The sequence below is a fragment of the Haliotis rufescens genome, unplaced genomic scaffold (assembly GCF_023055435.1).
Source record: "Haliotis rufescens isolate VD_foot unplaced genomic scaffold, xgHalRufe1.0.p SCAF_12, whole genome shotgun sequence".
NCBI classification, from domain to species: Eukaryota; Metazoa; Mollusca; class Gastropoda; order Lepetellida; family Haliotidae; genus Haliotis; species Haliotis rufescens.
In genome coordinates this window covers 29,189,120-29,216,219 of record NW_025963802.1, presented here as the reverse complement: position 1 = coordinate 29,216,219, position 27,100 = coordinate 29,189,120, and the positions used below count along the sequence as shown (strand labels likewise).

Here is a 27,100-nt window from a genome sequence, read left to right as displayed (position 1 = left end):
CGTGACTGATGTACACGCTAGCGGTAAGTGATCTGCATCTGATCTCGATAAGACATCAAAGTTCAGACACGTCTGAAAGGTAGTAGAAATACTTACGTTGTCAATCACACTCTTGACAGTGAGGCAGTCGAACACATCAAGCTCTTCAACATGAAATGGTTGTTAGTATTACCGATTCTCACTGAGGTTACTGTATATTACAGTGAAGCGGTGACATATGTGTTTCGAGATACAGGAGGTCTAGGAGGGAGGTTCGACGGTATAGGCGGGCTGAGCGGCGGAGGGGTATGTAGACATAGGAAAGTCAAGTGATCCCAGTTATCTGGAGGTAATGTGTGTGTTGTGAATTTCTCATCATTTTTTCTTCCTACCGTTGTGCATTCAGTAAGGCGGTAAACGTCTTAGACCTGCGTCACCTAGAGCTTTCCTCCCATATCAATCGACCTTCTTTGTGGTCTAGTGATAGAGCGCTTGCCTGGAGAGTGGAAGGTCCGGGGTTTGATCCCCGGTCGCATCACACATAAAGACGTTAAAAAAGACGAACTTGTTGTTACCCTGTCTGGAGCTCGGCATTAAGGGGTTAGAACAAGGACTGGTCGGCTCGGAGACACTATATAGTGTCTGTGTGGGGTATTCATGTTGAACTGCGGCATTGTTCCTCAGTGGGCTAGCACTATAAATCGGCATCAGTCCGGACTAGTACAGGCAGCCACACACACACACACACACACACACACACATTCGCACACGCGCGTGCATGCACGTCGCTATATAAAATGCAACAATCATGAACTAAATGTTAAACCCAATTTCACGTCACCTCACCTCCAACATCAGGCGCCCGTGTCGTGATATAACTGAAATACTGTTCAAACCGGCATTAAACCCAACTCGCTCACTCACTCTTGAACCTGGGATGGATGGAGGTGGCTAGAAATAGCTCTAGTCTTTCCAAGCACTTGTAGATAAAATATGGCTCGGTATAATCCTTCTTTCGCCATCTTTCGTATCTTCCAGGGGTGGTGGGGTAGCCGAATGGTTGAAACGTTCGCTCGTCACGCTGAAGACCCAGGTTCGATTCCCCAAATGGGCCCAATGTGTGAAGCCCATTTCTGGAGTCCCCCACCGTGATATTGCTGGAATATTGCTGAAAGCAACGTAAAACCAAACTCACTTACTCGTATCTTCCACCTGCAGGCCACGTCCAAACTCCTGGCCAACTATCCTGAAGAACAACGGAACCAGATTCTGGACTTCCTCTTTAAGGTGAGTCCGAAGTCACGAAGCCTTGTTTAGTACCTAACTAGAGTGTTGACCTTGAAGCCAAACACTTGTCATTTGCAAGAGATTATACTATCTCTCGAGAGGGTCAATGCTTACTGATTTGTGAAATAATCAAGTAGTGTAATGTTGAGTCAAATGGACGATTTACAACTTTACAGTACGGGGTATTCACAGAGGAAATAATAACGTCAAGGTCAAATTAACTCTCGAGTGGCTAAAGTGCATACTTAGAAATTAAAATAAATAAAACAAACATACTTGGTGACAATGTTTATGATATAAACCCAGTGACAAATCTACTTTCGCTAAAGTAAACTGGACAAACACATGGACAATCACAAGACGATTCAGGCTGAATAAAGCCCTGTAGGATGTGCACTGCTCACCAGACCAAGGAATGCCAGTTAACCTGGAGGCGGAATTGCTATCATCTACAAGTCACACTAACAGCTAGGTGTTATAGACAAGACCGAACTTGAGATATCATCGTCTGGAGTGATCTTCTTTGGGAGCAGTCACAAAAATACTCATCTATGATGATTAAAATTTGCATTTTGATAACTGGTCGAATACTGATACAGGAAATGATCTATGTTAGTCTGACTCGGCATTGAGAAACACATGGCCCCCACTTCTCACACTGCTGGTCACACCTGGGTGATCTCCAACTCTGAAGGTAACACACTTTGCAGTGTTGCAGAAGAACATCTACACATTTGTGAACACTTCCCAATATTTCGAACATCAAAGAATCTCCCCTGTCAATATCATGTCGGGAAAACACTTAGGACTATGTGGTCTTGTACAACAATGTCTTTATGTTCCTCCTCAATAACCACGCATAATAGCTGGAGAAAAGACATGCTGTCATCTCTGGCCCTGTTGGATATTTCAGTGGCCTTTGATACCATCAGCCACCAGAATGTATTGAGGCGACTGAAAGACAATTTTGGAATCACAGGCACAGCCATCGAATGGTTCATTTCATATTTGTTTGAGAGGTCGCAGCGCGTCATCATAAGCACCGTCTTGTCAAAATCACATATTTTTCAAAATGATGTTCCTCAAGGATCAGTGAGTAGCAAGCACCATGGCATAAATCATGAACATTATGCCGATGACAGACCGGCTCTATGTACCATGTCGTCAAAAGAAACTATATACACTGGTAAAGTCAACTACTACAGTCACTGTTGGAGATATTGAAATACCATCAGTAGTATCTAAGGTCAAGGGACTGCTAGAAAGCAAACTGAAAATCAAGTATCAAGTATCCCAAATAGGTCAGAAACACACATTTTCGCCTGCAGAACGTCTGAAAGAGCAATCACAGTCAAGATGCAGCAACCAAACTTGTTACAACACTCATAACCCCAAGGCTGGACTTCCGCAACAGTCTTCTGACTAACGTCAACCAAGACTGGCTTCAACAAATACAAAACACCACAACCAGAATAGTCACGAGATCAAGGAAGTTCGAGCACATTATCCCTGTCTTGAAAAATCTCCACTGGCGTCCAGTACCTGCTAGAATTGACTTTCAAACATTAGTTACTGCTTTTCAATGCTATAATCGCTCGTCACCAGTCTATCTCCAAGCGTTTAATACTGCCATCCTACTTTTAATCAATGACCTCAGATCACAAGACAAGACGCTACTTTCTGCCCAAATCATTAAGACCCAAAAAGATAAAAACTAAATAAGTTTAAAACATCTTGTTTTATAAATAACATATTCTCGATGTTCCGATGAGTCAAATGGTTTGGAAGCTAAGTTACCTTGTCTGTTGCAGCCCAACTTCGGAGCCAGTCTACAGATTCTGAAGGTCGAGATTGGCGGAGATGCGCAGAGCACAGGTATACCACACACTTACATGGTGAAAGCCAGGTCAGATTAATGGAGATACCGAGATGTTTATCCGGTTCATGTAGAAATTATTTCGATATTGGCGTATGGCATATTGTTTTGAACTTGAAATGATGCTTCAATTGACAACGTTGCTGATAGATACTACATGGTAATATCGTAATACCTCTCGTGAACCGATGTGTTTGGTGTTGTGTCTATCCTTGCCTATATCCCGCTACTCTAACTATTTGATGTGTCGAACGGAGCTGATGATGGCTATAATGATGGTGATAATGTTTTGAATCCAGATGGCACCGAGGCGTCTCACATGCACAACAGCTGGGATGAGAACTACCAGAGAGGGTACGAGTGGTGGCTCATGGTGGAGGCCAAGAAGGTACAATTGTAATAAACCACGCTTATAATGAACACGCTCATAACGAACACGCTTATAACGAACTGTATATAACATATATTGATTCCACGCTCGAACAGGAATATGCGAACTCACGGTCAACTCCTGATGCGAGATGAAGGGGGCATAACATGGAGTGTCTTTTGGCTTTAATATTGTAATTAGAAATCTGAACATTTCATCTGTGAAATGGTTTCTGTCTAAACAAACAAGGCATTATTGCACTGTAATCTTGTCTTTTTGTCAGCGTAACCCGGACATCAAGCTATATGGTCTACCGTGGGGGTTCCCAGGCTGGATAGCAGCTGCTCCACAGGACCCGTATGTGGATCCACAACAGACGGCTACGTACATCGTGAAGTGGGTCCAAGGTGCCAAGATGCACTACAACCTTACCATAGACTTCCTTGGCATCTGGAATGAAAAACCGTACAATGATACTTACATCAAAGTAAGTCTTATCATAGAAATGATGAGTATTGATTATGAGACTTGTACTCCAAAACGCCAAGTAGCACATCTAGAAATCAGAGCAACATTGCAGACCACCCCAAGCAAGATAAGAAGAAACAAGAAGTTTCCTTCTGTGGACGGCTTATGTCCATTATGTATGGGTGTCAATGATGTATGAAGGAACAATCACGACAATATGTATGATCGATATCAATGTGAATGTCAACGAATGTCGTCGACCAATGTTTACCCATTCTGTTGGGTATAAGAATATCCTCGTTTGTTAATGTGTACCCATTCTGTTGGGTATAAGGATGTCCTCACATGTCAATGTGTACCCATTCTGTTGGGTATAAGAATGTCCTCATGTGTCAGTGTGTGCCCATTCTGTTGGGTATAAGAATGTCCTCATGTGTCAGTGTATACCCATTCTGTTGGTTATAAGGATGTCCTCATGTGTCAATGTGTACCCATTCTGTTGGTTATAAGAATGTCCTCATGTGTAAGTGTGTACCCATTCTGTTGGGTATAAGGATGTCCTCATGTGTCAATGTGTACTCATTCTGTTGGGTATAAGAATGTCCTCATGTGTCAATGTGTACCCATTCTTTTGGCTATAAGGATGTCCTCATGTGTCAGTGTGTACCGATTCTGTTAGGTATAAGGATGTCCTCATGTGTCAGTGTGTGCCCATTCTGTTGGGTATAAGGATGTCCTCATGTGTCAGTGTGTACCAATTCTGTTGGGTATAAGGATGTCCTCATGTGTCAGTGTGTGACCATTCTTTTGGGTATAAGAATGTCCTCATGTGTCAATGTGTGCCCATTCTGTTGGGTATAAGGATGTCCTCATGTGTCAATGTGTACCCATTCTTTTGGGTATAAGGATGTCCTCATGTGTCAGTGTGTACCCATTCTGTTGGGTATAAGGATGTCCTTATGTGTCAGTGTGTACCCATTCTGTTGGGTATAAGAATGTCCTCATGTGTCAATGTGTACCCATTCTGTTGGGTATAAGAATGTCCTCATGTGTCAGTGTGTACCGATTCTGTTGGGTATAAGAATGTCCTCATGTGTCAGTGTGTACCCATTTTGTTGGGTATAAGGATGTCCTCATGTGTCAGTGTGTGACCATTCTTTTGGGTATAAGAATGTCCTCATGTGTCAATGTGTGCCCATTCTGTTGGGTATAAGGATGTCCTCATGTGTCAATGTGTACCCATTCTTTTGGGTATAAGGATGTCCTCATGTGTCAGTGTGTACCCATTATGTTGGGTATAAGGATGTCCTCATGTGTCAGTGTGTACCCATTCTGTTGGGTATAAGAATGTCCTCATGTGTCAATGTGTACCCATTCTGTTGGGTATAAGAATGTCCTCATGTGTCAGTGTGTACCCATTTTGTTGGGTATAAGAATGTCCTCATGTGTCAGTGTGTACCGATTCTGTTGGGTATAAGGATGTCCTCATGTGTCAATGTGTACCCATTCTTTTGGGTATAAGAATGTCCTCATGTGTCAGTGTGTACCCATTCTGTTGGGTATAAGAATGTCCTCATGTGTCAGTGTGTACCCATTCTGTTGGGTATAAGGATGTCCTCATGTATCAGTGTGTACCGATTCTGTTGGGTATAAGAATGTCCTCATGTGTCAGTGTGTACCCATTCTGTAGGGTATAAGGATGTCCTCATGTGTCAGTGTGTACCCATTCTGTTGGGTATAAGAATGTCCTCATGTGTCAGTGTGTACCCATTCTGTTGGGTATAAGGATGTCCTCATGTGTCAGTGTGTACCGATTCTGTTGGGTATAAGGATGTCCTCATGTGTAAGTGTGTACCCATTCTATTGGGTATAAGGATGTCCTCATGTGTCAATGTGTACCCATTCTGTTGGGTATAAGGATGTCCTCATGTGTCAGTGTGTACCCATTCTATTGGGTATAAGGATGTCCTCATGTGAAAGTGTGTACCGATTCTGTTGGGTATAAGGATGTCCTCATGTTTCAATGTGTACCCATTCTGTTGGGTATAAGAATGTCCTCATGTGTCAATGTGTACCCATTCTGTTGGTTATAAGGATGTCCTCATGTGTCAATGTGTACTCATTCTTTTGGGTATAAGAATGTCCTCATGTGTCAATGTGTACCCATTCTTTTGGGTATAAGGATGTCCTCATGTGTCAGTGTGTACCGATTCTGTTGGGTATAAGGATGTCCTCATGTGTCAGTGTGTGCCCATTCTGTTGGGTATAAGGATGTCCTCATGTGTCAGTGTGTACCCATTCTGTTGGGTATAAGGATGTCCTCATGTGTCAGTGTGTGACCATTCTTTTGGGTATAAGAATGTCCTCATGTGTCAATGTGTGCCCATTCTGTTGGGTATAAGGATGTCCTCATGTGTCAATGTGTACCCATTCTTTTGGGTATAAGGATGTCCTCATGTGTCAGTGTGTACCCCTTATGTTGGGTATAAGGATGTCCTCATGTGTCAGTGTGTACCCATTCTGTTGGGTATAAGAATGTCCTCATGTGTCAATGTGTACCCATTCTGTTGGGTATAAGGATGTCCTCATGTGTCAGTGTGTACCCATTCTGTTGGGTATAAGGATGTCCTCATGTGTCAGTGTGTACCCATTCTGTTGGGTATAAGGATGTCCTCATGTGTCAGTGTGTACCCATTCTATTGGGTATAAGGATGTCCTCATGTGAAAGTGTGTACCGATTCTGTTGGGTATAAGGATGTCCTCATGTTTCAATGTGTACCCATTCTGTTGGGTATAAGAATGTCCTCATGTGTCAATGTGTACCCATTCTGTTGGTTATAAGAATGTCCTCATGTGTCAATGTGTACCCATTCTGTTGGGTATAAGAATGTCCTCATGTGTCCATGTGTACCCATTCTGTTGGGTATAAGAATGTCCTCATGTGTCAATGTGTACCCATTCTGTTGGTTATAAGAATGTCCTCATGTGTCAATGTGTACCCATTCTGTTGAGTATAAGAATGTCCTCATGTGTCAATGTGTACCCATTCTTTTGGGTATAAGGATGTCCTCATGTGTCAATGTGTACCAATTCTGTTGGGTATAAGAATGTCCTCATGTGTCAATGCGTACCCATTCTATTGGGTATAAGAATGTCCTCATGTGTCAATGTGTACCCATTCTGTTGGTTATAAGGATGTCCTCATGTGTCAATGTGTACCCATTCTGTTGGGTATAAGAATGTCCTCATGTATCAATGTGTACCCATTCTGTTGGTTATAAGGATGTCCTCATGTGTCAATGTGTACCGATTTTGTTGGGTATAAGGATGTCCTCATGTGTCAATGTGTACCCATTCTGTTGGGTATAAGAATGTCCTCATGTGTCAATGTGTACCCATTCTTTTGGGTATAAGGATGTCCTCATGTGTCAATGTGTACCAATTCTGTTGGGTATAAGAATGTCCTCATGTGTCAATGCGTACCCATTCTATTGGGTATAAGAATGTCCTCATGTGTCAATGTGTACCCATTCTGTTGGTTATAAGGATGTCCTCATGTGTCAATGTGTACCCATTCTGTTGGGTATAAGAATGTCCTCATGTATCAATGTGTACCCATTCTGTTGGTTATAAGGATGTCCTCATGTGTCAATGTGTACCCATTCTGTTGGGTATAAGGATGTCCTCATGTGTCAATGTGTACCCATTCTGTTGGGTATAAGAATGTCCTCATGTGTCAATGTGTACCCATTCTATTGGGTATAAGGATGTCCTCATGTTTCAATGTGTACCCATTCTGTTGGGTATAAGGATGTCCTCATGTATCAGTGTGTACCCATTCTGTTGGGTATAAGGATGTCCTCATGTGTCAGTGTGTACCGATTCTGTTGGGTATAAGGATGTCCTCATGTGTCAGTGTGTACCCATTCTGTTGGGTATAAGGATGTCCTCATGTGTCAATGTGTGCCAATTATTTTGGGTAAAAGAAAGCCCTTCTGTGACACTGTATATCCATAATGTTGGAAGTGAGAATATCCTTCTGTGACATTTTATGCCCCTAACTTGGTGTACAATAACTCCCATCCGTGTTGCTTAATGCTCATTGCACATTGTCAAGAAGACCCTCGTGTGATTACGTATTTCCTTACTACACTGCATAAGACCACATTCTCGCTATGTATACGCAGAACTGTGTCCTAGGTTAGTATGTCCTCTGTAACCTAGCCCATTACGTACATGTGTATACTACAAGACATCCCCTATACACTAGTCCCTCTCGCTTGTACGTATATGCCCTGTCTTGAAGACGCTGAGGAAGACCTTGGACACCAACAACCTGAGCAACGTCAAAATAGTAGCAGCCGACGACAACGGTTGGGCAATCGCCGAGGACGTCGTCAATGACAGTGATCTGGCTGCTGTGGTAGATTACATAGGGTTGGTTGGTTGGTCCTCATACATCTATTGTCAATATGAAAATACTTTGAAGAACGAAATATATCCCCTCCCCAAAGTACGGGTACAGTCTTGACAAACCAATGGTTATAGCGAACTCTGTGTGTGTGTGTGTGTGTGTGTGTGTGTGTGTGTGTGTGTGTGTGTGTGTGTGTGTGTGAGAGAGAGAGAGAGAGAGAGAGAGAGAGAGAGAGAGAGAGAGAGAGAGTGTGAGTTTGTGTGTGAGAGAGTGAGTGAGTGAGTGAGTGTGTGAGTGTGTGTAAGAGAGAGAGAAAGAAACGCTAGAAACCTATGATTGAGGACTCGAATCGCGGTTCGCCTCAATTATGTTTCTAGGTGTGTCATCACCATTGTGTAGATATTTGATCGTCCGGAAAAGTATTTTTATACTGAAGCAACCATGTGAACAGAAGTGTCACGCACTGGCATTTGGTTTTGTCTTTCAGGTCCCACTACCCGGGTACTGTGACGACACCCAAAGCTCTTCAGACAGGCAAGCAGTTGTGGTCATCTGAAGACTACAGCACCTTCAACAACGAAACCGGCGGCGGCTGCTGGGCCAGGGTAGGGTGGAGGGTAGGGGTTGTAACAGTGGAATGAGTTGAGGGATCAATGATGAAATTGCTCGACAGCAAACGGACGGGAAAAGCGGGCTTGTACTGGATAGATTTTGGGACTATTGAATTTTGTGAACCAGAATCTGGTTACTTCGGGAAACCTTGGCTTTCAAGTCATACTAACAGGCAATTTTGTGGTGATCCAGAATCGTCCAGAATAACTATTTAATAGGCATTTGTGTATAGGAAATAAATCGATGGAGACGCGCACCTCCGTGATGTCGTGTTGCTTGTGTAGATTTTATAGGTAGCAGTGGAACTACATTTCAGTGTGCAACCTTCACCTTCTAATCACAATGACGCCAGTAGGACTCTTATACCAAGGACATTACATACAATGCTTGCACACATCCGTGTAGGAATTTGTTTCTTGCAAACCTTATATGGCTTTTTGCATCGTTTCAGCTTTTAAACCAGAACTACGTTAATGGAGGGATGACAAGGTAAAGCATCAGAACGCAGTCGAGACATTAGGTCCAATCATGTGTTCGTTTGTTTTGTTTGTTGTTTATCGCCGCACTCATGTGTTCGTAATCACGATTCGTGATTGTGTTTTGAGCAAACTTTCATTATAAACCGAGAAGCGTGGCGTCAGTTGGATAGGTAAAACGTATATTTGGTACTCCTTACAATATCCTGCATATTTAGCGTACTGGAGCAGTTTTGAATTAACGCTTTGCCACAATTAAGGCTGCCAATCCCCTATTGGTTGGCGGGATTCGGGGGTCAATTTACAGGGTATTCTGAACTCGGTAGTATGGCACGCGGGAATTAATAAAATCATATTTGGTATGCAGCAACAAGTAAGTGGTGCACATATATTGTTCCCCTAAAAAATTGTATATTTGCGATACTTTTTCGGTAATTGAACTTCAAATCGCACATTTTCTCAGTGTTTTGACATTTTGAGTACTCGGGATTCTTTGGTGAGCAATGAGTGAATATTGAGATGGCATTCAGGGTTCGGGGATGGAGGGGGTTGGCACCCTCACAATTTGACTAATTTCTGACTGTATGCTTCACTACAGTGGTCTAACAACATTGATTTGTTTGTTTTTTATATCCCAAACAAATGGTGAAATCTAGCTTTTTTGTAAGACTGGCTAAAATTCCATAGTTAGCCCATAACCCCATACGATCTTCTTGTTTCCAGCACAATCTCTTGGAACCTGATCGCCAGCTACTATGAAGGCTTGCCGTGGTACCGTGCAGGGCTGATGACTGCGGCGGAGCCATGGAGCGGTAACTACGCCGTCGACAGCCCTATCTGGGTAACAGGTAACTGGCTTCTGTACAGTACTGTACATCAAACGTGTTCAAGGCACCGCAAATTCAAAAACAGAGTTGATTGGTATTGCCATGGGATATGATTCCGATACATATAACCGAGATGTCATCCGAGATTTGCAACTTAAAACACCAGATGTTGTATACAGTTAAGAACCTACCAATGAGAACGCCGTTGGGGCTAGACAATAGGAGAACATGATGAGTATGGTTTTACGCAGCTTTTAGCATTATTCCAGCAATATGACGGCGGTGACACGTTTCCAGCATCTTCGCAGTCTGTCATGACCCTATATTAGATTAAACCTTGAGTGAAACACTGTCACTTCTAATGCTGATTACAAAGTATGGATAAGAAAATGAGTATTGCAATTGTGTGCTTAAAGCTGCTTAAATGAATCTCCCGTCAGATTTCATGTATTTAATAAATGCAAAAAAGAAGAAGATTTTGATCCTTGTTTCATAAAACCAGTACTACACACAAGTGTGTAATCTGTATATACAATAACTGTATATTGCAATGGTTGTTCCTCTCTCCACATCAGCTCACACCACACAGTTCACCGACATAGGCTGGTATTATCTACGTCATGACTACGGTGTCGGCCATTTGGAACATGGCGGAAGTTACGTCAGTCTTATCACTCTCGACAAGAAGGAGTTCACAATCATCATTGAGACCATGGTAAATATCCTCAACCATGACATTTTCGTTTTATTTCCCATCACGTCTCAGCAAACCGACACAATAGTGTATTTGTACTTTAGTCAAGGTTCAGTATAAGGTAGGGTGAATGGATGGCCCAGTCGCTTGCCAGGTTTGAATCTCGGTTCGCCCTTATAATGTTTCTAGGTTTGCCAGCATCATTTCCGTGCTCGTGGATTTCACCAAAGTGGTCAACGTTTACCACCGGCATCCCATCGGTCGTAACCTTCCACATGAAGCTGGCATGCCAAGTATAACTGAAATACTGTTCAGGGCTGCGTTGAACTCCACTAATCCACTCCTTTGAGGTAGACCCAGGACTGTGGCAAATTACACTACCCCTTGGGACCTGAATCAGAACAGGTCTCCAGCATCAGGTCGTTGGAAATGACTAACGTGTGGTCAGGTCCTAATTGCCTGTCATCTCCCCCAATAGCACCGATTGTTTGTTTTTCGTGATGTAGCTTAAACATTGCTGACTGCGGCGTTAAACAGCATTCACAGATATTGGGAATACATTTAAACAGGAATTTTGGCCCTGATTTGTTGAATATGGATGCAATGATGACAAACCTATTCCAACTGAACCACATTATCAGTAAAGTGTCTGTCGAGGTTTTGGTGCCTGTTGCTTTATCACGGAGGAGATGAAGTAATACTACATGAAGAAATAAGTGCTACGCTCATACTCATGAAGATGCCATTTAACACAAATACAACTGGAATACAAAGCTTTGCAAGCTTCGATATCATTGTTTGTTCTAAGATGAATTCGTAAATTACTACACTATGATTCTGATGTAATTTCATTCCTAGAGCCACGATCACTCTGTATGTGTTCGGCCTCCACTCAAACCATACAACGTATCTGCCTCTCAAACCGTCACCATCCAGCTTGAAGGAAGCGTGGTAAGTACGGCGATGATTCTGACCTCATATCGTGACAGAACTACAAATAAGCAAATAAGCTTTTCATGTAGGTATGAACAGTCCTCCTAGATACAGAGTTTGGCTTAGGGAATGAAACAGATCACTTGCAGCATTGTCTAACTTTCATCCACAGAAACCATGGGCATTAAAGTGCATACCAACATCTGTCCATGACTTTTTTCGTAAAAAATAAAGTTTGTGTTTAAAAACAAAACCACGTGCAACTTCCTCAGCTGTTGCACAATTCTACACGTAATACATGTAAATTTGTCACAATTTTTTTTTTTTTAATTCCTGCGAAATACGTTTCAATTAGTCATCATATAACATGTTGTATTAATTTATCGTATATGCAATCGTATTGCTATGGATGGATAATTACCAGGCTGTTAACTGATCTGGCTGGCTGGCTGTTCATACCTCGCTATCTCGAATAAACTATGGCTTCGATAACTTGCCCGAGAGCGATTCGCCAGTATTATTGCCCAAAACACACACTTATATATTGCATGTGTGGTATCGATGTGTCTGTTATATATTGCATGTGTGGTATCGAAGTGTCTGTAATATATTTTATCATATAATGGGTAGGTTTCTCGGCAGGATAAAGCCAACGGATAAAAACGATATCCGTTGGGGTCATATGCGGATAGAGATGCAAATATCAAAGGTCAAGTAGGACTACTTTCACTGTTTATAAACAAGCATGGCGTCGCCCTCGTCATTCGGCGATCGAGTCAGAATTAACCATCGTGAATCTGGATAAACTACAGGGATTATTGCTATCATTATCACACGAATAGTCTAATATACTGAAAATCAGTGTCTAACTGTGACGTAGCTAAGGCATTTTATAAGTTTTGGCAACTTTCGAGATATAAATTTCGAAACAATTTTGCGAGGGCACGAGGCCTAGCCAAGCGGGATCAGTAGCCATATCTGTGCTTGTAGACCTCTGTGGCTTGAAAGCTTCTCCACAAATCAAAATGGTTGGATTCGGCCGAAATATGTTTGAACTGTTACCTTGTTTCGTTTTGTCGCTGTGTGTACATCTGACTACACTTCTTAACGTTATGAAAGGACAGACCGACTGTCAACAACGTCTGACCGTGGCCGTGACGTCTCATAGACTAGAGTTAGAGTAGCTTCCCTTTGACAAAGGGCAGTTACTCTAGCGGACAGACCAATGGATTGCCGCGAAAGGCAATTAAAAACAACTGTTGTTTTGCCTATAAGTTGCTTCGCCACTGTATAAGAAACAGATTTCAGTTGGAACTATATTGGCTACTGTCACTGTCCGACTGACTAATCACTTACCCTGTGACGTAATAAATATTAATGCGCGCATTCCAGGAAAACTCGCAATGTTTCGGTAATGTTTGTGAGAGAGGGAAAGCGATTTTCAAGCACAGAATTAAAGAATGACATTATATGATAAAGAGGTTATCACGCTTGTGTGTTTGGGGATGGTAAATATCCTGTATTAGGAATAAACACTATGTATTTAGCTCGCCAAGGCTCGCTAAATACAATGTTTATTCCTAATGCAGGATATTTACCATCCCCAAACACACTCGCGTGATAACCTCTATGTATACGCGGTATGGATGTATCTGTTATATATTGTAAGAGTGGTATCGAGGTGTCTGTTATATATTGTATGCGTGGTATCGAGCCGTATGTTATATATTGTATGTGTCGTATCGATATATCTGTTTTATATTGTATGCGTGGTATGGAGGTGTCTGTTATATGTTGTATGTACATAACATATGTTGGAACTACTTTCAGACCCCTTGATATTCTGTTGTTTTCAGACGTGTTGTTTTCTAAGATGACTGAGATAATACATAACAAATAGAACATTCAGCTTTTCTCGTCAGATTATAAGTTTTTATGTCATTTCGCAAATTGATAAAGTTGCCACTTTCTCTCGTTGATGCACATATAGAAATATTAACTTTATCAAGTCATTTGAGAAAAACATGTAATATAACAAGATGGGTCACATTTCTCTGTACATTTTCAGGAGGCCATTACAGAGTTTGAGGTGTGGTACACCAAGCTGTCGTTTGACCCTGAAGTCAAAGATGTCATCTTTCAGAAACGTCAGCCTCTCAAGGTCCTCTATTGGCAATACATTCTGTATCAATGTATCCACCTCCATCCCATTCTCCGACAAAATACTTCGACTATTTCTAGTACAACTAGGGTGATGGGGTAGCCTTGTGGTTAAAGCGTTCGCTCGTCACGCCAAGACCCGGGTTCGAATACCCACATGGGTACAATGTATGAAGCCAACTTCTGGTGTCCCCCGTCGTGATATTGCTGGAATATTGCTAAAAGCGTAAAACCGGCGTACTCACTCACTCTAGTACCATTACGTGTACACAGTTGAACAGTGTCGAAGCCTTGTGGTTAAAGCGTTCGCTCGTCACGCCAAGACCCGGGTTCGAATACCCACATGGGTACAATATGTGAAGCCAACTTCTGGTGTCCCCCGCCGTTATATTGCTGGAATATTGTTAAATGCGGAGGAAGACCATACTCACTCACTAATTGTCTAGGGTCGGCTTAATGCTCTTGTTAAATGACAGACGGTTTAAAGTCGTCTTACTCACTCACCCACTGAAGGCGCATGAAGGCACGACAGTAGACCTGCTGTACACATGGTTACGCACTAACGTTTTCCTGAACATGTTTAAGGGACCGACCATTTAGTCTTTTTGTCTGTAGATTAAATATTTGTTCAGTTAAAGCTGCCAAACCATATCTTGTTTAAATAAAAACAGCCTGAACTTTTTCTTAAGAAAAACACATTGCAAAAATGTAATTTTGGTAGCAGTCTGAAGCATTATTATTTTTTTCAAGATGTTTAATTCACCACCACACACCGCACACCCTATTCTTACACGGCATTCCGTCGACCCCTCAAAAGTTAAAAGTGAATAGATCTTAGACATGTTTAGATTCTGGTACTTTTGAGCTTTGTCCATTTCATGTGTTTAGGTAATGAACGTGGTAGATAAAACACTCAAAACCGTTGTTCAGTTTAGGATCTAAACACAATTTTAAACACGTTTTGATCTATACATCATCGTTTATCATCGTTTAGAAGTCCAGTGCGTGTTTAATACCAAAACACATGTTTGGGAATGATCTCTGATCAATGTCCATTCTTGTCCAGTGGACAGCATTGGGCTTGGCGTTGTAAGACTAACCACTGAATACCTGAGTGTATGTCCTCATAGGTTACCAATAGTCAGGTGACGTTGTCTGTCGGTGTCGACGAAGTTTGGACGTTGACGACAGTGAAGACAGGAAACAAGGGAAGCTACCCTCGTCCACCACAACCTAAGGCGTTCCCTCTACCCTATCAAGATGACTTCGAAGGTGCGTCGTGGATGAAGCATGCTGCAGCATCGGATTTAGTTGTCTGGGATTGGTGATGTAGCCTGGTGATCAGACCCGGGTTGTCCAGGAGCGGTGACGTAGCCTAGTGATTAGAAACGGGTTAGAGAGGGGTGGTGACGTAGCCTAGTGATTAGACCCGTGTTGTAGAGGGGTGGTGATGTAGCCTAGTGATTAGACCCGGGTTGTAAATTGGTGGTGATGTAGCCTAGTGATTAGACCCGGGTTGTAAATTAGCGGTGATGTAGCCTAGTGATTAGACCCGGGTTGTAAAGGATTGGTGATGTAGCCCAGTGATTAGACCCGGGTTGTAGAGGGGTGGTGCTGTAGCCTGGTGATTAGACCCGGGTTGTTAAGGAGTGGGGATGTAGCCAAGTGATTAGACCCGGGTTGTAAATTGGTGGTGATGTAGCCTAGTGATTAGACCCGGGTTGTAAATTGGTGGTGATGTAGCCTAGTGATTAGACCCGGGTAGTAAATTGGTGGTTATGTAGCCTAGTGATTAGACCCAGGTTGTAAATGAGTGGGGATGTAGCCAAGTGATTAGACCCGGGTAGTAAATTGGCGGTGATGTAGGCTTGTGATTAGACCCGAGTTGTAAAGGAGCGGTGATGTAGGCTAGTGATTAGACCCGGGTTGTCCAGGAGCGGTGACGTAGCTTAGTGATTAGACCCAGGTTGTAAAGGAGTGGGGATGTAGCCTAGTGATTAGACCCGGGTTGTAAAGGGGTGGTGATGTAGCCAAGTGATTAGACCCAGGTTGTAAAGGGGTGGTGATGTAGGCTAGTGATTTGACCCGGGTTGTAAAGGGGTGGTGATGTAGCCAAGTGATTAGACCCAGGTTGTAAAGGGGTGGTGATGTAGCCTAGTGATTATACCCAGGTTGTAAAGGGGTGGTGATGTAGCCTAGTGATTAGACCCAGGTTGTAAAGGGGTGGTGATGTAGCCTAGTGATTAGACCCAGGTTGTAAAGGGGTGGTGATGTAGGCTAGTGATTTGACCCGGGGTGTAGAGGGGTGGTGATGTAGCCTAGTGATTAGACCCTGGTTTCAAAGGGATGGTGGTGTAGCCTAGTGATTAGACCCAGGTTCTACTCCCCACAGCGCGTGAAGCCCATTTCTGTCGTCATATGGCTGGATTATTGCTAAAACGACATAAAACCATACTCGCATTGTGGTCCGTGCTTGAACTACCACTAAGTATAGTCTCTAAGTATTTGAATGGCGGACAGCTAAAAATAAGAACACTTGTTTTGTCATGAAACTCCCATTTTCCATACAAATAGTATCGCTTTGCATCATTATTCTTCGTTCAAGGATACGAGGTTTCCATGGAGCCTCATAATCTTGCCCAGCAGTTGGGTTCGTTCGAAGTCGTGGCGGAGGACAACAACAAGTTCCTTCGTCAGATGGTTCTAACGCAGCCCCTGATGTGGTGCCACAACTCGGCGGAACACATGCTCAACAAGAGCTTCAATGTCATTGGCGATTACAGTTGGTAAGAGACTGAACATAGTAATCAGAGATAACTACGGTGCCACATACACCATCTGTCAAACTCTAGATCTGTAACTAAATAAACCTCATAAAAATGGGGAATTCTACCACTTTGGGCATTTCTGGGTAATGAACATAAGGTTAACATTATAGGCGAGCTTTAAATACAATAAAGCACATACGATGATGGAAGTACCTAGACAACATAAGATGATGGGAGCACCTAGACAACATACGATGATGGGAACACCTGGACAACATACGATGAGGGGAGCACCTAGACAGCATACGATGATGGGAACACCTCGACAACATACGATGGTGGGAGCAGCTAGACAACAATAATATGATGGGAGCACCTAGACAACAAAGGGTGATGGGAGCACCTAGACAACATAAGATGCTGGGAGCACCTAGACAACATAAGATGATGGGAGCACCTAGACAACATAAGATGATGGGAGCACCTAGACAACATACGATGATGGGAGCACCTAGACAACATACGATGATGGGAGCACCTAGACAACATACGATGATGGGAGCACCTAGACAACATACGATGATGGGAGCACCTAGACAACATACGATGATGGGAGCACCTAGACAACAAAGGGTGATGGGAGCACCTAGACAACAATAAGATGATGGGAGCACCAAGACAACATACGATGATGGGAGCACCTAGACAACATAAGATGATGGGAGCACCTAGACAACAATAAGATGATGGGAGCACGTAGACAACATACGATGATGGGAACACCTGGACAACATACGATGATGGGAGTACCTAGACATCATACGATGATGGGAGCACCTGGACAACATACGATGATGGAGGCACCTAGACAACATTCTTTGATTAGATCCACCAGGACCGCATTAAAACATTGGATCCACAAGGAACACATTACATGACTGGATCTCTGAATCACTGACCAAATACGATCGCTGATCAGAGACCCTGGAGGACATTGCATTGTTTGCTGAACGTGAGACCCATGGTCAATCCATTTTAGAACTTAGGTAGGCAACAAACAAACACGTTACATTTTATGTAAACTGTGTGGGGACCGGGCTTACCATAGTCGCGAACACCGTTCATATAGTTTTCAACGCTAGCTTGGCTTTTACGCCCCGTGGAATCGGTGGATAATCGAGACTGGTGATTCTCTGGTGTTGACGTTTTATGATTGAGTATCATGGGTGAACCTACAGTTAATTTGAGGAGCGTAACCATGTTTCATACTTACCATAAAGAATTCTTTGAGGGGTACATGGTAGTGGCTACATACATGTATGTACCAAGCTGCAAAACATACATAATTTAAACCACACTTTCTTTGTTAGGACAGAACGTTTCAAGACGACTTGTTGCCCTCTGATATGCCTGTAATGTACCACGGTTTATGTGGACTTTTATAGTAGAAACGAAACGGATTTTAAAAAGTGTTAAACAAAAAGTGGGCTGTTTCAGGGAGAATGTTTCCATCCAAGTAGATGTCCGTCTCAGTCCAGTTAACGACACTAAGGGCGTGTTTCTGGGAGCAAGGGTGAACCAGGGAGGCTGTGTGTCATACGACACCACCGGCGTCTTCTTCTTCGTATTCCCCGATGACAACTTCTACATCCTCTCACAGGACCTGAGTAAGTCTCTCTACATGTAACAGTGATCTACATCATCTCACACGACCTGTGTTAGTCTTACACCCCTCTACATGATCTCACACGATCTGTGTAAGTCTTACATCTCTCTACATGATCTCACGAGACCTGTGTAAGTCTTACTCCTCTCTACATGATCTCACACGATCTGTGTAAGTCTTACATCTCTCTACATGATCTCACAAGATCTGTGTAAGTCTTACACCTCTCTACATGATCTCACACGACCTGTGTAAGTCTTACATCTCTCAACATGATCTCACACGACCTATGTAAGTCTTACACCTCTCTACATGATCTCACACGACCTATGTAAGTCTTACATCTCTCTACATCATCTCACTCGATCTGTGTAAGTCTAACATCTCTCTACATGATCTCACACGACCTGTGTAAGTCTTACTCCTCTCTACATGATCTCACACGACCTGTGTAAGTCTTACTCCTCTCTACATCATCTCACACGACCTGTGTAAGTCTTACATCTCTCTACATGATCTCACACGATCTGTGTAAGTCTTACATCTCTCTACATGATCTCACACGATCTGTGTAAGTCTTACATCTCTCTACATGATCTCACACGATCTGTGTAAGTCTTACACCCCTCTACATGATCTCACACAATCTCTGTAAGTCTTACACCTCTCTACATAATCTCACACGACCTGTGTAAGTCTTACATCTCTCTACATGATCTCACACGACCTGTGTAAGTCTTACTCCTCTCTACATAATCTCACACGACCTGTGTAAGTCTTACATCTCTCTACATGATCTCACACGACCTGTGTAAGTCTTACATCTCTCTACATGATCTCACACGACCTGTGTAAGTCTTACATCTCTCTACATGATCTCACACGACCTGTGTAAGTCTTACTCCTCTCTACATGATCTCACACGACCTGTGTAAGTCTTACATCTCTCTACATGATCTCACACGACCTGTGTAAGTCTTACATCTCTCTACATCATCTCACTCGATCTGTGTAAGTCTTACTCCTCTCTACATGATCTCACACGATCTGTGTAAGTCTTACTCCTCTCTACATGATCTCACTCGATCTGTGTAAGTCTAACATCTCTCTACATGATCTCACACGATCTGTGTAAGTCTTACATCTCTCTACATGATCTCACACGACCTGTGTAAGTCTTACTCCTCTCTACATAATCTCACACGACCTATGTAAGTCTTACATCTCTCTACATGATCTCACACGACCTGTGTAAGTCTTACTCCTCTCTACATGATCTCACACGATCTGTGTAAGTCTTACTCCTCTCTACATCATCTCACTCGATCTGTGTAAGTCTAACATCTCTCTACATGATCTCACACGATCTGTGTAAGTCTTACACCTCTCTACATGATCTCACACGACCTGTGTAAGTCTTACTCCTCTTTACATGATCTCACACGACCTGTGTAAGTCTTACTCCTATCTACATAATCTCACACGACCTGTGTAAGTCTTACACCTCTCTACATGATCTCACACGACCTGTGTAAGTCTTACTCCTCTCTACATGATCTCACACGACCTGTGTAAGTCTTACACCTCTCTACATGATCTCACACGACCTATGTAAGTCTTACATCTCTCTACATCATCTCACTCGATCTGTGTCAGTCTTACTCCTCTCTACATGATCTCACACGATCTGTGTAAGTCTTACTCCTCTCTACATCATCTCACTCGATCTGTGTAAGTCTAACATCTCTCTACATGATCTCACACGATCTGTGTAAGTCTTACTCCTCTCTACATGATCTCACACGACCTGTGTAAGTCTTACATCTCTCTACATCATCTCACACGACCTGTGTAAGTCTTACACCTCTCTACATGATCTCACACGATCTGTGTAAGTCTTGCATCTCTCTACATCATCTCACTCGATCTGTGTAAGTCTAACATCTCTCTACATGATCTCACACGATCTGTGTAAGTCTTACTCCTCTCTACATGATCTCACACGATCTGTGTAAGTCTTACATCTCTCTACATGATCTCACACGACCTATGTTAGTCTTACACCTCTCTACATGATCTCACACGACCTATGTAAGTCTTACATCTCTCTACATCATCTCACTCGATCTGTGTAAGTCTTACTCCTCTCTACATCATCTCACACGATCTGTGTAAGTCTTACTCCTCTCTACATGATCTCACTCGATCTGTGTAAGTCTAACATCTCTCTACATGATCTCACACGATCTGTGTAAGTCTTACATCTCTCTACATGATCTCACACGACCCGTGTAAGTCTTACTCCTCTCTACATGATCTCACACGTTCTGTGTAAGTCTTACACCTCACTACATGATCTCACACGACCTGTGTAAGTCTTACTCCTCTCTACATGATCTCACACGATCTGTGTAAGTCTTACATCTCTCAACATGATCCCACACGATCTGTGAAAGTCTTACACCTCTCTACATTATCTCACACGATCTGTGTAAGTCTTACTCCTCTCTACATCATCTCACTCGATCTGTGTAAGTCTAACATCTCTCTACATGATCTCACACGATCTGTGTAAGTCTTACACCTCTCTACATGATCTCACACGACCTGTGTAAGTCTTACTCCTCTTTACATGATCTCACACGACCTGTGTAAGTCTTACTCCTATCTACATAATCTCACACGACCTGTGTAAGTCTTACACCTCTCTACATTATCTCACACGACCTGTGTAAGTCTTACACCTCTCTACATGATCTCACACGACCTATGTAAGTCTTACATCTCTCTACATCATCTCACTCGATCTGTGTCAGTCTTACTCCTCTCTACATGATCTCACACGATCTGTGTAAGTCTTACTCCTCTCTACATCATCTCACTCGATCTGTGTAAGTCTAACATCTCTCTACATGATCTCACACGATCTGTGTAAGTCTTACTCCTCTCTACATGATCTCACACGACCTGTGTAAGTCTTACATCTCTCTACATCATCTCACACGACCTGTGTAAGTCTTACACCTCTCTACATGATCTCACACGATCTGTGTAAGTCTTGCATCTCTCTACATCATCTCACTCGATCTGTGTAAGTCTAACATCTCTCTACATGATCTCACACGATCTGTGTAAGTCTTACTCCTCTCTACATGATCTCACACGATCTGTGTAAGTCTTACATCTCTCTACATGATCTCACACGACCTATGTTAGTCTTACACCTCTCTACATGATCTCACACGACCTATGTAAGTCTTACATCTCTCTACATCATCTCACTCGATCTGTGTAAGTCTTACTCCTCTCTACATCATCTCACACGATCTGTGTAAGTCTTACTCCTCTCTACATGATCTCACTCGATCTGTGTAAGTCTAACATCTCTCTACATGATCTCACACGATCTGTGTAAGTCTTACATCTCTCTACATGATCTCACACGACCCGTGTAAGTCTTACTCCTCTCTACATGATCTCACACGATCTGTGTAAGTCTTACACCTCTCTACATGATCTCACACGACCTGTGTAAGTCTTACATCCCACTACATGATCTCACACGATCTATGTAAGTCTTACTCCTCTCTACATGATCTCACACGACCTGTGTTAGTCTTACATCTCTCTACATGATCTCACACGACCTGTGTAAGTCTTACATCTCTCTACATGATCTCACACGACCTGTGTAAGTCTTATATCTCTCTACATGATCTCACACGACCTGTGTAAGTCTTACACCTCTCTACATGATCTCACACGATCTATGTAAGTCTTACACCTCTCTACATGATCTCACACGACCTGTGTAAGTCTTACATCTCTCTACATCATCTCACTCGATCTGTGTAAGTCTTACACCTCTCTACATGATCTCACACGACCTGTGTAAGTGTTACCTCTCTCTACATGATCTCACACGACCTGTGTAAGTGTTACCTCTCTCTACATGATCTCACACGACCTGTGTAAGTCTTACACCTCTCTACATGATCTCACACGACCTGTGTAAGTCTTACATCTCTCTACATCATCTCACACGACCTGTGTAAGTCTTACTCCTCTCTACATGATCTCACACGACCTGTGTAAGTCTTACTCCTCTCTACATGATCTCACACGACCTGTGTAAGTCTTACACCTCTCTACATGATCTCACACGACCTATGTAAGTCTTACATCTCTCTACATCATCTCACACGATCTGTGTAAGTCTTACTCCTCTCTACATAATCTCACACGATCTGTGTAAGTCTTACTCCTCTCTACATAATCTCACACGATCTGTGTAAGTCTTACTCCTCTCTACATAATCTCACACGACCTGTGTAAGTCTTACTCCTCTCTACATCATCTCACACGACCTGTGTAAGTCTTACACCTCTCTACATGATCTCACACGACCTATGTAAGTCTTACATCTCTCTACATCATCTCACACGATCTGTGTAAGTCTTACTCCTCTCTACATAATCTCACACGATCTGTGTAAGTCTTACTCCTCTCTACATCATCTCACACGACCTGTGTAAGTCTTACTCCTCTCTACATGATCTCACACGACCTGTGTAAGTCTTACATCTCTCTACATAATCTCACACGATCAGTGTAAGTCTTACATCTCTCTACATCATCTCACACGACCTGTGTAAGTCTTACTCCTCTCTACATGATCTCACACGACCTATGTAAGTCTTACATCTCTCTACATAATCTCACACGACCTGTGTAAGTCTTACACCCCTCTACATGATCTCACACGACCTGTGTAAGTCTTACATCTCTCTACATGATCTCACACGACCTGTGTAAGTCTTACCTCTCTCTACATGATCTCACACGACCTGTGTAAGTCTTACTCCTCTCTACATGATCTCACACGACCTGTGTAAGTCTTACACCTCTCAACATAATCTCACAAGATCTGTGTAAGTCTTACACCTCTCTACATAATCTCACAAGATCTGTGTAAGTCTTACATCTCTCAACATGATCCCACACGATCTGTGAAAGTCTTACACCTCTCTACATTATCTCACACGATCTGTGTAAGTCTTACATCTCTCTACATAATCTCACAAGATCTGTGTAAGTCTTACATCTCTCAACATGATCCCACACGATCTGTGTAAGTCTTACATCTCTCTACATAATCTCACAAGATCTGTGTAAGTCTTACACCTCTCTACATTATCTCACACAATCTCTGTAAGTCTGACACACTCTCTACATAATCTCACAAGATCTGTGTAAGTCTTACATCTCTCTACATGATCTCACACGATCTGTGCAAGTCTTCGTTCTCTACAGGATCTCACAGGACATGTGTAAGTCTTACCTCTCTCTACATAATCTCTCACAACCTGTGTAAGTCTTACCTCTCTCTACATGATCTCACACGACCTATGTAAGTCTTACATCTCTCTACATGATCTCACACGACCTATGTAAGTCTTCGTTCTCTACAGGATCTCACAGGACATGTGTAAGTCTTACCTCTCTCTACATAATCTCTCACGACCTGTGTAAGTCTTACATCTCTCTACATGATCTCACACGACCTATGTAAGTCTTCGTTCTCTACAGGATCTCACAGGACATGTGTAAGTCTTACCTCTCTCTACATGGTCTCACGATCTGTGTAAGTCTTACATCTCTCTACATTATGTCACAGGACCTGTGTAAGTCTTATATCTCTCTACATCATCTCACGATCTGTGTAAGTCTTACATCTCTCTACATAATCCAACACGATCTGTGTAAGTCTAACATTTCTCTACATAATCTCTCGGGGGCACGGGTGGCCCAGTCGTCTAGGGCGCCGCGATTGCTGTGCAGAGTTGCGTCCCTTGGACACGCCAGAAACCTATGATTGTGGGTTCGAATCCCGGTTCGCCCCGATTATGTTTCTAGGTTTGTCAGCACCATACCCGTGCTCGTGGGTTTCACTGAAGTGGTAAACGTCTGGAGACCTGCATCACTTCGGGCTTTCCTCCCACATTAAGCTGACACGCCGCGATATAACTGGAATACTGTTAAAAGCGGCGTTAAACCCAACTCACTCACTCACTCACTTACATAATCTCTCACGACCTGTGTAAGTCTTGCTTATCTCTACATAATCTGTCACGACCTGTGTAAGTCTTGCTTATCTCTACATAATCTCACAGGACACGTATACGTATTACATCTCTCTACATATCTCTCACGACCTGAGTAACTCTTACATATCTCTACATCATATCACAGGACCTGTGTAAGTCTTACATCTCTCTACATAATCTCTCACGACCCGTGTAAGTCTTACATCTCTCTACATTAGTCAACATAATCTCTCGAGACCTCAGTAAGTCGAACAGCCATCTACATGATCTCACGGGAATGCGGTAAATCGTAGATGACACGACATGATCTCACGGGTCCTCAATACGCTGTACATTAGTCAACGTGATCTGACACGACCTCAGTAGGTTGTACGTAAATCCATATTATCTCGAGGCTGGTGGTGAAGGCGTGGGTTCGTCACACAACACAACTGAATTCTATAATCCACATGGATACAGTAGGGTGGAGCCCATTGTTTGTGTCTTGCTGACGGGAATAACGCTGAAAGTGCAGCTAAACCAATTCCCTTTCTCACACCCTCTCACAAGACACCTGACACTTTTGCATGGAAGCACAAAATCTCTTAAGGCGTACACGTATCTACAATATCTTACAGGATATCAGTAATCACAATGTAGACACAATGTTGGATCAAAAGGTAGTTTTACATAATTTGTATATTTTCTGTGTGTTTCAGTGAGGAGCCAGGTAGTGTCGACAGGCCCCATCAACTGTCGCAAAGGCTGGAACACATTCGAGCTGCGACTCTGGGTAAGTTCACAGAGAAGATGTAATGGCTTTTTAGTCACTATAGGTTGCGGTGTGTACATTTGTATGAGAACATATATACCCACACTTGTATTTATACATACACACCTGTGACTTAACTATTGTTTGAACGATCCATTACATTTTCACGAATTGACAGTAACTGTTGTTTATCATATCCTTTATGTACTCTTGGAATGAACGGAAATGTTATTTGTTTACTGTCAAGTGGATAAATTCAAATTTTGTAAGATAACATGTGTCGGCAGTGGGGTTCAAATCCATATATTATGATTTGAGGATGGGTAACACATGACCACACCTCGTGAAATGAACTATTAAATATTTCAAAGTTTGTAAATCCTGTAATAGGTATGTGTTACATTATCTCACCTGTAATTATGTTCACGTGAGAGTCATTATCTAACCCTTTGATAAAAAACAAGAACAAACAGGGGAAACATATAGTCTATTACGTGCTCAGAGCACTATCAGAAGCGATTCATACAATACTTGTTTAGGACTCCATGAAACGGCATAGATCCTTGTAGCATACGTTGTAGTCTGTCATACAGACCCTGAAACAAATATATCCAATACAGCCCATGCAAGTCTATTATATTTGGCAAGATTACTGCAGTAGCTTAAAATGAAGAACGACTCTGAGGTCCTTTTTTTTATATTTTATAACTATAATTTAACAACTGTTTTTTTGTGTAAAATATGTTCCTTTCAGAGACTAGATGTCAGTCTACATGCATTATAAAGATGCTTGGTGGATTTCTCGTGCGCATGAGCGACTCATACAGTAGAAATACAGACTGCAAAAAGTGTGGTTTATTTTGAAATACCTTGCATAAAAGAATGTTAGGGAAAGTAGGTATGTGTTTTAAGTTCGTGAACATACTGCAGGGTTTGGCGATTCATATTCACGAACCAAGTTACTCGTGTGTCCTTACTGCACGCATCACAAAAGGCTACAGCAGAGAGAAGCCCATGATGGCCACACACGAGGATCAATATTTAAGTTCCTTAAAGATGTTTGTCAGTCTTCCTTGGATTGAATTCTATTAACTAAAGCCAGTTTTACGCTTTATTGTGTTTCAGGGTACGGGAATGTTCGGCTTTGTGAATGGGCAGGAGGTGATGGCGGCACGTGCCCCGTCTCTGTCATCCAGTGGGTTCCTGGCTCTGGGTACAGACACTTATGGACTGGCGGACTTTGACAACCTCCTTCTAAAGAAGTCACAGATACTTTAACAAGTGTTAACACTGCCACTGTTATATGTTTTAATTGAAAATATGACTTGTTCCGTTTGAGGGGACCACATGCCGTACTCCTGATGCCGGGGACATCACTCCTTACCTTTTTGAGCGCTAAATTTGAAATTTTGAGTTCTTTAGACAAAGAGATACTTTAGACATCGGTATTCCTAACCGTGATCTTGAGTAATGTAACAAAGGTCCCTGTCCATAGGGTCGACAAGTGAGAGGTTAAAATTGAGACACTCTCTGGTGTTTTCTTTGTAATAAAAATGTAAGATTTAAAGAAAATATGTTTGTCAATCATATGGATATACATTTGAATTTTATCGCATAACGTTTACTTTGTTATGGATTTAATTGTAAGTGTGTGAATACAGACACTGCACAGCGTGATTTTGGTCAGTAAAAGTGTCATAGTGAGTTCTTAA

At 42.4% G+C, this 27,100-nt stretch overlaps 1 protein-coding gene across 1 annotated transcript; it reads left to right on the top strand.

Annotated features, from left to right (window-relative positions):
* Positions 1-67: 67 nt before the first annotated feature.
* LOC124116758 (galactocerebrosidase-like) lies at positions 68-27,100 on the top strand. The gene is made up of 17 exons (XM_048393505.1): positions 68-285; positions 1,198-1,266; positions 3,078-3,141; positions 3,442-3,530; positions 3,796-3,999; positions 8,287-8,417; positions 8,882-8,999; positions 9,458-9,495; positions 10,206-10,330; positions 10,885-11,024; positions 11,862-11,954; positions 14,005-14,097; positions 15,227-15,368; positions 16,702-16,882; positions 18,362-18,531; positions 25,336-25,409; positions 26,514-27,100. The coding sequence occupies exons 1-17, from the start codon at positions 151-153 to the stop codon at positions 26,664-26,666; spliced, it is 2,019 nt and encodes a 672-aa protein (XP_048249462.1). The 5' UTR covers positions 68-150; the 3' UTR covers positions 26,667-27,100.